The 12874-nt window shown below is 47.9% G+C and overlaps 6 protein-coding genes across 9 annotated transcripts; 2 read left to right on the top strand and 4 right to left on the bottom strand.

Annotated features, from left to right (window-relative positions):
- Window positions 1-27: 27 nt before the first annotated feature.
- On the bottom strand, window positions 28-2468 carry LOC6544489 (major facilitator superfamily domain-containing protein 1). Its single transcript, XM_001971436.3, has one exon. It carries the CDS (start codon window positions 1959-1961, stop codon window positions 525-527), a length of 1437 nt encoding a protein of 478 aa, XP_001971472.1. The 5' UTR covers window positions 1962-2468; the 3' UTR covers window positions 28-524.
- A 323-nt stretch (window positions 2469-2791) lies between these two features.
- On the top strand, window positions 2792-7185 carry LOC6544488 (structure-specific endonuclease subunit SLX4). Of its 3 annotated transcripts, XM_026977841.1 has the most exons (6): window positions 2792-3020; window positions 3085-3293; window positions 3372-3895; window positions 3954-4892; window positions 4953-4997; window positions 5053-7185. In XM_026977841.1, exons 2-6 carry the CDS (start codon window positions 3247-3249, stop codon window positions 6945-6947), a joined length of 3450 nt encoding a protein of 1149 aa, XP_026833642.1. In that variant the 5' UTR covers window positions 2792-3020; window positions 3085-3246; the 3' UTR covers window positions 6948-7185. The 3 variants fall into 3 exon arrangements, with proteins under 3 accessions (XP_026833642.1, XP_015013428.1, XP_026833643.1); XM_015157942.2 differs by lacking the exon at window positions 2792-3020 and having other exon boundaries at window positions 3207-3293; window positions 4958-4997; window positions 5053-5136; XM_026977842.1 differs by lacking the exons at window positions 2792-3020; window positions 3085-3293; window positions 3372-3895 and having other exon boundaries at window positions 4801-4892; window positions 4958-4997.
- LOC26526478 lies at window positions 2876-3423 on the top strand. The gene is made up of 3 exons (XM_026977844.1): window positions 2876-3020; window positions 3085-3293; window positions 3372-3423. The coding sequence occupies exons 1-2, from the start codon at window positions 2896-2898 to the stop codon at window positions 3245-3247; spliced, it is 288 nt and encodes a 95-aa protein (XP_026833645.1). The 5' UTR covers window positions 2876-2895; the 3' UTR covers window positions 3248-3293; window positions 3372-3423.
- On the bottom strand, window positions 7181-8909 carry LOC6544487. Its single transcript, XM_001971434.2, has 3 exons — window positions 8795-8909; window positions 8250-8605; window positions 7181-8156 (listed from the first exon to the last, which is right to left on the bottom strand). Exon 3 carries the CDS (start codon window positions 7956-7958, stop codon window positions 7785-7787), a length of 174 nt encoding a protein of 57 aa, XP_001971470.1. The 5' UTR covers window positions 7959-8156; window positions 8250-8605; window positions 8795-8909; the 3' UTR covers window positions 7181-7784.
- LOC6544486 lies at window positions 7183-8921 on the bottom strand. Of its 2 annotated transcripts, XM_001971433.3 has the most exons (3): window positions 8795-8921; window positions 8250-8605; window positions 7922-8156 (listed from the first exon to the last, which is right to left on the bottom strand). In XM_001971433.3, exons 2-3 carry the CDS (start codon window positions 8541-8543, stop codon window positions 7965-7967), a joined length of 486 nt encoding a protein of 161 aa, XP_001971469.1. In that variant the 5' UTR covers window positions 8544-8605; window positions 8795-8921; the 3' UTR covers window positions 7922-7964. The 2 variants fall into 2 exon arrangements, with proteins under 2 accessions (XP_026833644.1, XP_001971469.1); XM_026977843.1 differs by lacking the exons at window positions 7922-8156; window positions 8795-8921 and adding an exon at window positions 7183-7570 and having other exon boundaries at window positions 8250-8550.
- A 454-nt stretch (window positions 8922-9375) lies between these two features.
- LOC6544485 (N-acetyltransferase eco) lies at window positions 9376-12745 on the bottom strand. Its single transcript, XM_001971432.3, has 2 exons — window positions 9679-12745; window positions 9376-9617 (listed from the first exon to the last, which is right to left on the bottom strand). Exons 1-2 carry the CDS (start codon window positions 12588-12590, stop codon window positions 9413-9415), a joined length of 3117 nt encoding a protein of 1038 aa, XP_001971468.1. The 5' UTR covers window positions 12591-12745; the 3' UTR covers window positions 9376-9412.
- Between the last annotated feature and the right edge of the window lie 129 nt (window positions 12746-12874).

The raw sequence follows: 12874 nt of genomic DNA, 5'->3' as shown, positions 1-12874 counted from the left end.
AGAATGCTAGTAACAAACGACCAAGTTGTATGAATGACATAATTTCGAGTATATATTTACAATTAAATAGCGATTCCTTGCCCTTGGCGCACAAGTCTTGAATGTGTTGTGATAAGTAAACATTTAGTTGGAATCGAGGTTCAATGTTCAGTTTAATTTGTAAAACGTTTACACAAAAACATGCGGTAACATTAATAATAAATTGCTCTAAAAATACATAGCGTAAAATAGCATACATATATATCGGCCTGATCGGGCTCGAATCGCAGATATTGCATTTGACACATCAATACTGATTCGTTTTGATTCATGGCTGATCAGGGCGTATTGTATATGCCAATCGTCGGATGACAAACAATTGCAGTTAGTGAATACCAATTTGCGACTCGAGACGCACATCACACATCATCATCACATCGTGGAGCAGACCAAGGCGTATTGCCCGCAGAGAGTAACTTTATGTCTACACTAAATAACCGATAATAAACCGATCTGCGGGTGCCGTTCGCCTGTGTATCCCCTTTCTACTCAAAGTTCTGATAATTCTCGGGGCTGACAAACTGTGCCCGTTGCTGGGGTGTCATGTTGAGATTACCGCGGTGCTTGTTGTTGTAGGCCCAGATGATACCGGTGGAGATCAGGGCAATGGTCAGCCAGCCCATGAAGAACAACTGTAGCCACATGTGCTCACCGCCGCTGTGATCCACGATGATACCAGCCACGATAGTGATGACCGCCAAGCCAAGATTCTGTATCGACTGGCAAAAGCCGTAGGCCGTGCCCAATTGGTATTCCGGAATGATGAGAGCCACCAGAGGCCACAGGCTAGCGGCCAGCATGGAATACGACAGTCCCATGATGATCATACCCACATAGGGTGTCACCTGGGTGAACGTCAGCAGGGCATGGGCTCCAATGGTGGTCAATGTGGCAGTAAACACCCAAGTCACATTCCTGCCCAGTTTGTCAATGATGAAACCAAAGACAGGGGACGATACTGCTGCAATTAGATACACCAGCGAGTCCACGGTGTTGGCCTCTGCGGCGGAAAACGCAAAGCGATCGATGAAGAATTTCTGTCCGAGGGCAATGAATGGAAAGATGGCCACATAGTAGGCTACGCAAATTATGGAAACCATCCAAAAGGGTGGCTTAAACGAGAAGACATCAGTGAGTTTTGGGATTTGTCCAGCAGGGTTGTTGTTACGCTCCAAAATCCGCTCGGCCCTCTTGTCCATCCAGCCGAGTATGAGGGCACAGGTCATAGACATCACACAGGTGAGGGTAGCCAGCAGCAAGACGACGCCCAGTGCGGTATGCCCCTTGTAAAAGTTGCTCACATAGTCATAGATGGGTTGCATCACCCAGAAGTTGACGGTGCTGCCGAATCGGGCAACCGACAGCTGCAGGCCAAATACCATGTTCAGTTCCTTGCCCTTGAACCAGAGCACCGCATAGCTGTTCTGGGCCACGGCCAGTGATTCAGCGCCAATGCCAAAAATGAACCGACCCAGGATCATCATCCAGAAGGCATCCAGTATGCCGCCGCAGGCAAAGATCAGCTGACCCACCAGCAGAATCAGCATGTAGATAATCGTGCCTAGTCGAATGCCAAACAGGCGATCGATCAGGAAACCGCCCACGAAGCACAGGACGACATTGGGCCACGAGTAAATGGAGTAGATGAGCGTAAACTGGGTGGAGGTCAGGTGAAGATCCCGCTTGAAAACGTTCTGCAGGGCGCCGGGTGCATCGTAACAGAAATACGAGCCGAATCCCAGCAGGCACATGAACACCAAAGCCATGAATCGATGGCTAGTGCTCGAGGGCATACAGCAGCCGCCGGACGGAAGACTCAGTTCATTGTCATGCCGACCGGCCCGACCGACCACTTGGTCTTCCTCCGTTGGATGCGACACCTCCTCATTGTCCACGATGCGTTCCTCGTCCTCGCGCGCCATCTCCACTCACCGTTGCCTCAATCCGCACTGACCAGTTGTTGGCAGACGATTCCCGTAGAATATGGGCGTATGCAAAAACTATGTGATAATATTAATCGGACTTCTGATTTCCTGCCGCTGTTGTTTTTCTTTTGCATTCACTTTTCTTATTTCGTTTCTGCGAAATATTTGTATGAATTTCAGCGAACGAGCGAGTTGAACTCTTTTGCTTTGTCTTTGCTTATCTCGCTGCTTTTGTTTTTGTTTTTGTTTACTGTACCAGTACTCTTTGTCTAAAAACTATTGTTGTTGTTGTTGTTGCTGTTGTTGTTATGGTTGTTGGCTGCGTGGGCTAGTTAGTTGTCTCTGGGTTCATCGGTTATCAGCAGTTTTCCCACTCTTTCCACTTACAGCTGAAGTTCGTGCTGCGGTGTTAGGCGAAAATTTCCGGTGTCGTGTGCAACCGCACTTTATTGCTGATCGAATGAAACTAAATTGTTTTCTCCGCCTAATTAACGTTAATTACGAATATACAACGGCAGGGCTGCCAACTCGCTTTGGGGCAGGGTTGTCGACGCAGCTGCAGGTGCATTCAAGCAGCTGGAACGCGATAACGATCACAAGCACTAGGGGTATTCCTGGTTCGATTTCTATTACATTGAAAAGTCTCTAATTAAAAAGGAAATTCATGAAAGCTAGGAATAATTCTAAAACGTCTTACCTTACGAACCATTTAATAAACAGAAGACCGAACTTTTAAGCAAGTATAATAACGCTTAGAGAAAATTAATTAAACTCCAAGAACTCAAAAGTGCAGAAATGCCGTTCATCTTGTTTTGGTTTGTTTTACCATAGCCTGGCAACCCTAATCCAGCAACGCCGAGTCGAAGCATATTTTCATTCTTTTTACCGGGTAAAATGTACTTAATTATATAATTCAGGGGCACTTGCAGCAATGGATCCCACTGATACCACCAAGCGGAAGCCCAGACGCACCCACGGCACACCATCCTATAAGTACCGCAATCGATTCGCCTACGCCCTCTTGGCCGCCGGAACTGCGCTCTTCGGCATTTGGAGGTGAATATATTTTCTAATTCCACGGATAAATGGGGTTTTATAGTTTTCTCCGCCTCTTTTATAGCCTGACTCCCATTCAGCGCATTGCCAACGAGAAGCTATCCCAGGCAGTGGCTCAAACGGAGCAGGAGCGCGATAGAAAAGGACTCTTCCAGTTCGCCGCTCCAAGGACTTCGGATTTCATCAAGGAGGCCATCGAGGAGAGTGAGGAGCAGAGGAACAAATAATGGATCGCAAGACGCGGCGGGTGAACTTCAAAAACCTGCAACCTCGGTAATTTTAGTTTTAATGAAGACCAATAAAATTATTGCCATTATCTAACCGAACACGTTGGTTTCCTTTCATCCAAAGATCGACGCGAAGCACCAAAGCAACCACAGACACATTATCGCTATCCAACTTCTTTGCCACACCAGAAAGTGCTGAAGACGTTCCGCCATGTCTCACAGACATTCCTGTGGAGCTCGATCCGCCTGCACCCAAAATCAAACCAATACGCACCAGCAATGTGTTCGAAAAACCTGGACCCAAGCCCAAAAAGGCACCCAAACTCAAGGGCAGCACTGGGCCATCGTCGAGCGGCGCGCGTCGCGGACGCGGAAAGAGCAAACAGCAGCCCAATATCAGCAACTTTCTACGTAACGAGCAGATCTTTGCGGAGGTGACCGCCCAGCATTGCATGGCGGACAACTTTAGTCCGGATGACATTGAAATGGCGCTGGCGCTGTCCAAGTCGGAGTGTGAGAAGCAGGGACGCCTGCGCTTGCACGACGATGACGATGCAGTGGTTGACCTATTGGATGATGAAGAGCAGTCCACGGATAGAATACGGCGGAAGCTGCAGAAGTATGGCTTCCGCACAGCCGCCAAAGAAGGTAAGTAAAGAGATAAAGTTTACACCGTACGACTATACATTCGTTTATCCCAATTTAGATTATAAATCTCTGGCGGTTCTGCCTGTGGTGGCCGCAAAAGGAGGTAGGCGTGGCAAGTGGGCCAATAAGTTCACTGCCCTAACATTAAGAAATCCGGTTGTGCAACAGAAGAAGCTTGACGAGAAAGTGTCCGCATTGCTGGCCCAAAAAGTGCGCGCCAAGGAACCGAAGGGCAAGGACTGTTCCTTGCCACCTTACACTGTGATCTCCGCAGCTCTTCAGGAACTCAGAGCCACCAGTGAATCTCGAATCGTTCGAGAACCAAGCGAGGGGCCCATAGATGACCTAAGATTATACTACGTAACAGATTTGTTTGAAGTTAGTGAAACGCCTGCACACCATCTTTTGAAGAATTGGGCTGCGATACAGGGGAGGGATTTTTCTCCTGAGCGGGAGACCCAAAAATGCCGCCAGCTGAGGCAACAACATGAACTTGTGTACGCTGAGTTGGAAAGGCATTTCGGGAATACACAGAAGTTGGAACAGAAGGTGATAAAGGAACTGGATGAATTGGAAAAACTGGTGGCAGAAAACATGATCGAAGAGGAATCCCTAGTGATAAATGTCGTGGAGGCAGAAACATGCTTGACTAGTAGCAGTCCATCTAAAGAGCCGCCGGATAAGCGACCAAAAATGTCAGTTGAAGATAAAGAAAACCTGCTGCCCACAGCCTCAAAAGCCAATTTAAGTGTTCCTACCCAGTTAACCCGCTGCACCTCGCCGGATCTCTTTGCGGATTCCGAAGATGAGCCGGATATTGTAACGACTGCTAGTTCTAACGAGCCGGAAGATATTAGGAATCTTTCAATAAAGGTCTACAAGAATGTAAGCCCATGCGAGCGATCATCTCCGGTCAAGGAAATAGAAATTATATCCAGCAACGATGAGCCTTCTCAAATAACCACGTATGAAGTGTTTTCCAGTTCCAGCGACGAAGGTGAGCATATTCATTTATGTAGACAGCATAACTCTAAAGAGTATTTCAACTTGCTTTCAGTAAAGACTGTTTCCAACGCTATGCTGGAGAAGATTTCTTTTGATGGTAAGTGAGGGAGGAAATGTTCGCAACCGAAAACTCATTCTTATTTTATTTACAGACAAACCGATAGACGACTTTATAGACCTAACACAAGAGTTCGAAATGGCGGCATTCAATGAGTCGAAGCCTAGAACCCCAAGTTTAAATGCATCATCTGAAACAGATTCCAATGTGGACAACCTAATTGGTAACACACTAGATTTCAGTTCCCAAAAGGTTAGTTGTGTCATTTCCAAGGAATTGTACCAAAAGTATGCCGAGGTGGATACATTTCCTGTGTGGAGTGCAGCAGAAGAGGAGAATAAAGTCGAATTTTCATCAAGCATGGAAATAGATTTGAAGAGCTCCGAGCAGTCGTCGCCTCATCTCGGCATATTAACCACTCCAAACGACACTGAACGGAGTTCAAGCTTCAGTGACTTGAACTTCTCGAGGTGCTCCTTTCAAAGGAGTGTTAGTCTATCAACGGATCTCGGTTTCAAAAGCCCGCTAAACTGGAAAACAAACGTATCGGTTGAGAAGAGGGTATCGCCTGCAGCTTCTCCTTATAAACAGTCGGATGCAAGTGTGGATTTAACCCAGAACAGCGATGATGAAGACGATGCGATTATGCTCTCCGACGAGGAAATCAATTACTCCATATGGAAGGCCAATAAGACCGCAAAGGACCTGGATATTGGGGACGATAGCTCAGACAGTTGCTTTGCATCTCCGGTATCGAAAAGGCGAGCTGTCCCAAAGTTCCAAACCGAGGAGGATTTAGATGCCTTTCTGATGGCCTTTTCCACGACTGCCAATGGATCGCAAAGTTCGCATTCACCCAACAAAAGCGCCCTTAGCAAGGAGCGTGCTGAGTTTGGAATCCTGGATGCTGCTCCGTCTCAACCCTTCAGCCTCTCCGAATTCGAGAATCCCGTCAGCGAAGCGAAGTCATCGGATAACGAAATCAACTGGGCAGAAGCATCATTTTTGGATGCACCAGTAAAACCCTTGGCTCGCAGGAGCAGCCACAAATTTAATGAACTCTTGGCGAAAATAAGCAAACCTGAGCATAATTCCGATGATGACTTTGACGAATTCGATCAGATGGTTTTCCAAAGCACAAAGGAGGCCGCCACTGCTGGCGAAACCAATGACATGCCTCGCGGACTGGACCTTTTGTTAAAGGGGGAGATAAAAACCACAGCGATCCCAGTGCCAAGTGCTCCAAGCGACCAATCTCCACTTGTGCCGGAGCAAGTAGATGTAGATGGTTATGTCTACACCGTGCGTGTTTGCCACACACCCAAGCCAGATTTCGCGACCCTTTCGGAAGCGGAGATCCTCCAGCAGCTCTACAAGTACGGTATTAAGCCACTGAAACACAAGCAGGCCGTAAAAATGTTAGAATTCATCTACAATCAAACGCATCCCACAATGAAGACGGCTGCTGTCCAGGACTTGCCAACCAGATCACAGCCAATTGGGCGTTCCAAATCAACACCTGTGATTATGGAGGGGCCACATTCGAAGGTAACCAAGTCAACCACTAAAACTCCTGCGACGGCAACTGAGCCGAAAAAGGATTTCAAGTTCAATGATGGTACGGGCGAGGAACTGCTGCGCTTTTCCCAATCACTGCCCCCGAGTCTTTGTGACGACTTCGAGACCTTTGTCATGCAAACGAACGTTACCAAGAAGACTGCACAGCCGCTGGTGCCACTACACATCGCCTGGCACAATCTCCTCTGCGCCAATCCGCAGCTGCACGAAAGTGTGCTCATGTACGAGCCCATTGATTTGCAGGCGGTCTACTTGCACTTCAAGCACCTGGGCCACCGATACGATCCAAAGGACTTGAAGACCTTCTTTGACCGGCGTTGCATTATCTTTCGCTATGAATTGGGTGCACCCGGCAAGCAGGCGGAGCATCATGTGCGGAGGCACCACAGAAAGCAGCCTAAGAGAAATTAGGTTCTATTATCCATTATTTGCAACTCAAGTTATGGAATTTCCTTGTAGCTATACCCTCGAATGCATTGAATTATGTTCTAGTATTACCTTAAAATGAAGTATTGAATAAGAAATTGTTATTTGGCATTTTGCGATTGAAATTTATTATATGTGAAATTTATAAAACTCATATATTCTTATTTGGCATTCCGGTTATCCTCTAGCATGTATCCATTGAATAAAAAACGAACTTTCATTATTCTTGGGGCCGTAGATTTATTTGATGCAACTTCAAAATACAATATTACAAAACTAATGGACGAATACAAATGTATAGAGTTTGCATACACTATTGTAGATACAAGACACTGATACGAATAGAATATTGGACAACAATAAATGCAGCATCTGTGGACAGACTACCCCAGGAAGGGTATTAAATGTAAATATAGTTCGATCTTACGGCGCTAGAAAAGACACTTGGACGGTATAATTTTCTCACGAGTCTCTACGTGGAAGGCACATTGTCAGATTGCGATTAATGGAATGGAACGGCTCGAACGAAACTAGTTCCTAATGAAGCTATTTGTACTGCATGCAAAATTGATATGGTTGGTGGGTGCAGACTATAGTGGGTTAGTGGGCTCTTACAGAAGCTAGGATTAGTTAGGGGAGATATATAAGTAGCAATTCGTAGCATTGCAATATGTAAATTAAACGCAGGGGTGTCCAAGGAATCTCTAACAATTTTATAGTTGAGAAACTATTTCTTCACCGTCCACTCTGGCATTGGTTACTGAAAGCTGAAGAGGAATGAATATTGGTTGAAGGAAATTCCTAGGACACCCCTAAACAAGATTAGGCATAGCTAATCTCATGCTCGTACGTCTTTCCCCGCAGGTCATCATCATCCGGCAGCGCATGGTGGCGCAAACCGCACAAACGCGGTCCATAGCGCAGCATGACAATAATAACGCCCACGATGAACAGGGCGACGGCGGCCACGGCGGGATAAAGGAAGTAAAGAGCCATTGCTACTTAGATGTCGCTCTCGCGCTTCTGCAACTCCACGTATTCCTCGCGCTGGCGTTGCTGGTGTAGAGTGCGACCTTCTGGGCGTGGTGGACGCTGGTGCTGCTGCTGGTGATGATGATGCGCCGAGTGCACGGGTTCCAAGTCGTCAACGCCTATGACAACGTCGTCGGGGAACACTTGCTGATGGGTTGTGGGCTAGAAGACATATGCATACATACATAAGTTTCAATAGAGCCAAACAATAAGCAACGATGTTTTGGGCTCTGAAAAAAAAAAAAAAAAACTCACATGGAAACGCTGGAAGTAGGAGGCGTCCTTCAGTTCAGTGAAGTCCAATGGCGGCTGATTGTGGGGCGTGGCGGACCAAATGGAGACCAGCCAGCGATTACCCGTGTGCCTGTCCTGCCAGTACTTGCGATGCTTGGAGCAGCAGCCCAAGATAATGTTCAGTATAATGATCGAGCCCAGGACAACGGTGCAGATGGCAATGGTCACATAAAACGGCGAGAAGTTGCCGTAGATGTGGCCGGTGAAGTAGGGATTCTTTTCGTACGCCTTGCGTTCCTCTTCGATTGTGGACATAGTCTTTTAGGGGTGTGGTACTTGAAGGAGCCTCAATAGCCTGCTGCACAATGCTCAATGGTCTGAAAGGCGGAGGGGAAGTGGGTACGCAATGAGAAAGCGGTTCAACCACCACGCTGCATGCAACTTGCACCCCGAAGCCACTTGCCACCGATTCCAATTTGTCACATTGGGCGTGGCGTCACCAAAGAAATCAAACTAGCAGCACCTGCAACTGCCGACTTTGCAGCTAAGATGTGCAGTGCACTTACCATTTGCGCGCGATTGGTGGTCACTGAGATTGGCACAAGTCCCATTCAGGTGTGTTACCTACTTAAGGTCGTAAAAGTATTCAATTTCAGCCACTCTGCTGCTACGAAAACAACGCCCAAAAGCCAGGCTCAGTATGTTAGTGATGGCAATTAGTGGTTTCGCCGCATGGTTGCAAGCGATCGATAACAATTTATCGATCGAAAATGCGGCTGTGTAAATCGTTTATTGCATACATTTAGGCAGTACTTTTTTCATACGTCAAATTAAACAATGAGTAATTTCAAGAACTTTCTTTAATTTTGAATAACACTTGAATGCAAATGTTACTGTTCTAATACCAAATGTACACGGCTATAACAATTGATCGTACTAAACGCCCGACAAGTATGATAAACGAGATTATTCTATATTTTCAAAATAAATGCGACCGAAAGAAGAAGTTAAATTCATTGCATGAGAACTGGCATATTAAAACCCACTATTGTAAACAAATTAAATGCCGCGTCTGCGTACCGCTTGTAACAAAATCGCATTTTCTTATCAACTATTACAGGTTCCGAAGCAATCCTAACTCAAAAACAATCCACCTATTCAATAACCGATTCCATTTAGCCCGATCACTGGTCGTAGGTCAGGAAGTTATCCAGCCCGGTAAACTGGCGCGCCAGAGCTCGACCATCGTCGGTGGGCGTGCTGAAGGCGATGTCCTCCCTGGCGATCTCCTGACCGAGGATCGTGTGGCACTGGACGACTCGCAGCAGCTTGCTGGCGATCCCGCTGCGTCGCTGCAACGGGGAGACCCAGATGCGTGACACGCCGCAACTGAAAGAGGGCATAGTTCAGCTGTTGACAAAGCAAGGGGCATACAGAAAGGGATTCTCACCTGGCCGGGTAGCTTTCCTCACTGAAGTAGTCCGTGCCATCGACCTGGATGAAACGATGGGCCTGCCTCAGGGGCTGCACCAGGCAGAAACCCACGATTTTCTGCTTTTGCACTGCTATGAAGGCCACAAAGATCTTTGGCACAATGTACGAGGAGTAGCCCAGCTCTTTGTCCACCACACCAATGAGATCCCGCAGTCTGTCGAGGCGAGCTGGCGGAGCCCGCTCGTTGATCCGTATGATGCGGCCGTCGCTGGCCCACTCCGGATAAACGGACACAATGTCCTCGTCGATCCAGCCCTTGAATCGCAGCACATGGATGGAGTTGTGGTACTCCCGATGCAGCAGCTCCTCCTCCGGTTCGTGCACAGTGTACACCAGTCCGCACTGCTGGCACTGTCGCGCTCCGAAGGCCTTTTGACCAGCATCGATCTGGTACTGATTCGAGCCTCCAGCCGCCGAAAGCAATCGCACCGATGTAGCCGGACGACGACGCATCGATTTCTGGACAACGGGCTGTAGGCGTTGAGTAAATATGGGAAATAGCTTTGGTTGAACTTCCTCTGTTGCTGGAGGATCCTGCTGTGGTGCAACAATCACCGCTTCCATCTGAGCAGGCTGCGCAGCCTCCTCGCTGTTTACCACCATGTACAATTCGTCCACAATTTGATTGGCCTCGTCCTTGTAGTCGTCCGGATTGGCAATGAAAATCTGAAAGTTCTTTTCGGTGCAAATATTGTTGCTAATGAGAAACTCTAGCAAGATTTCCTGCTGCTCTACGACTTCGGGATCATTGGTTTCGTATGGCAAACGTTGACGGAATTCAGCAAATGGATCAATTTCCACATCATTCGTTTCTGGTGCATATTCAATTATTTCCGGCAGCGGATCCGTTTCCATGGCAGTTTCTTCAGAATCCATAGACGTTGCCTGTGCCACCGGATTCGCTTCAACAATCTCATCAACCACCGTGTCGTCCAGGTTCTTCAGGATCGCATCCACAGTGGCTTGCTCGGCTGAAAATATAGTGGCCGACTTGACGCGCACTTGCCGCGGCTTACGGCGTGTAGTTTGGACGAGGGCAATCTTGCCCTGGCTGACACTGGCCCGGATGTTGTCCGTGATTCTCACCTCCATGCAGGCGCTGCTTCGCTGGCCCGATTTAAAGAACTTCCGCTTACTAAGATCGGCTGGCTCGGCGGTTGGCGATTTCTGAATCGGCTCGTGGCGAATTATCGGTATGATGGGCTCCATTTCGATGACGGGGTCAATATCTTCATCCTCACTAAGGTCAGAGAAGTCGCCTGACGTTTCTTGCCATGCGGTTTCTGGCACACTGTTATTATTGTTAGCATCGTCGGCTCCAATCACACTCAATGGTTTGGCCATTTTGATCGGGTCCTTGGCACTACGCAGGATCTGATGGACTTTCTCCACTTTGGCGCGCTCCTCACGCTTGGTGGCGATCAGCTTCTTAAGCCGTTCGTTGGTCAGCGAGTTGATAATGTTGTCCAAATCGGTGGGTGGCAATCGAGAGGCGAATCCGTGGCGCTTACGTATTTTGTGGTGAACACCTCTATTAATGCCCAATGGTGGACGGGAGCTTGGCGACATCGTTGGATGCTTTAGCATGTTCTTGGATGCGGACGGCCATCTTCTCGACTTTGTGACAGTGCCTCCACTGTGGGAATAGAAGGCCATGGTGGGAATGCTGCTACTCAGCGTCATCTTGCGCATCTTGCTCTGCGGCGATCCATAGTCGGACTCCGCTGAGGGAGCAGTGTGGTTGGACGTTTCAGAGTGCAATCGCTTTGGGGGCTTACGATTGGGTGCTTCCTCGTCCGATTCGAACACTTCGACATCAATCTTCATACTGCCTATTGGGTTCTCTGTGATCTTTGCTGTGGCTTCTCCAGGGGATTTCGCTTTTTCATTGATGGTCTTTACTGGGTTTTGTTTTGTGGTTTCATCGTTATTGGACTTGAACACTTCTACTGGGGATTTGGTTATTCCTCTGCTGTTTTCTAGCTTAACTGCTGCTGTTTCAATATCTCGGTTTTCGTCGTCATCCGACGTCATGTTCTCGCTATCCGTTTTAATTACAGGTACCTGGACAGCAGCCTTCAGACTGTTGCTGTTTATTTCCTCCGAGTTTCTTCGCCTATTCCTTGTTTTTGGACTGATGATCTGCGGTATATTTGCTTCGCGTACTTCTGTACTCTTCCTGAAGTTCTTACTACTAGAGGGTTTTTCGTCGTCTTCGAACTCTTCAGCTGGGCTCGTTTTCTTGAGTTTAGTTGTATGCACTTGGGCAGTGGTCTTTTGGTTATTGTTGTGTTTTTTCTGTGATTTTTCTAACCCAGATCTTGGAGCCTGTCCAGTATGAAATGAGTTTGCCGGAGAAAACGCATCAGGATCCTTCTGCGCACTGGAGGTTCGTGGACTGCGTCTGAGGCTGGTTCTGGCCCTCGGAGAAGGAGTTCCTTCGGAGGAGCATGTGGGCGATGACATTGAAGAATCCGCTCGCTTTCGCGGGCTGCTGGTGGGACTGTTGCTGCTGCTGCTGCTCTTGCTATTCAGCTGCATGGTGGCTGTAAACAATTGAGGCAGTTGCTCCGCCGTGGCTGTCACGACTCCACGGGATTTCTTGTTCTCCTTGTTGGTTTCCGGGCTGCTGTTGGCACTGCTGCTCGACTTGCCGGCCCCCGCAGCGAAGAGGCTCTTTCTCTGCCTGTTGGCCGCCACATGGGTGTTCAGGGGCAAGACACCCAGACTTGCTACGTCCCCATCATCCTCGTCGTCGTTGATCTGGCGCAGCCTGGATACCGGACTGCCGAAGAGCTGCCGCTTGCGCTCGGACAGACGCGGGGTGGCTATGCGACCTGGACGGCGACTACCCGTCGGGGTCTCCATGATCGCGCGCAAATCTTATATTTCGCTTAACTTTGTACAAATTGTGACTCCTTCGCGCTTTTTTGTAGCTGCCCAGTGTTGGGGGTGGTTGGATCGATCGAGGTCTCTGCGGACGTTTGTCAACACTTATCAGCTGCTTGGAGATCCACAGCGATCACACTTACTATGTGGTTTACAGCAATGTTAAAATATTAAATACATTTCAATCAAACTGTTTTGTAATAAATATAATTTTTCCCCTAACACTTTATACTGTAGTGCTTGAAATATTAAATACATTGCAA

The sequence above is a fragment of the Drosophila erecta genome, unplaced genomic scaffold (assembly GCF_003286155.1).
Source record: "Drosophila erecta strain 14021-0224.00,06,07 unplaced genomic scaffold, DereRS2 tig00000021-arrow-pilon, whole genome shotgun sequence".
NCBI lineage: Eukaryota > Metazoa > Arthropoda > Insecta > Diptera > Drosophilidae > Drosophila > Drosophila erecta.
Note: the sequence above shows the minus strand (reverse complement) of the source record. Positions and strands in the feature narration are given on the sequence as shown.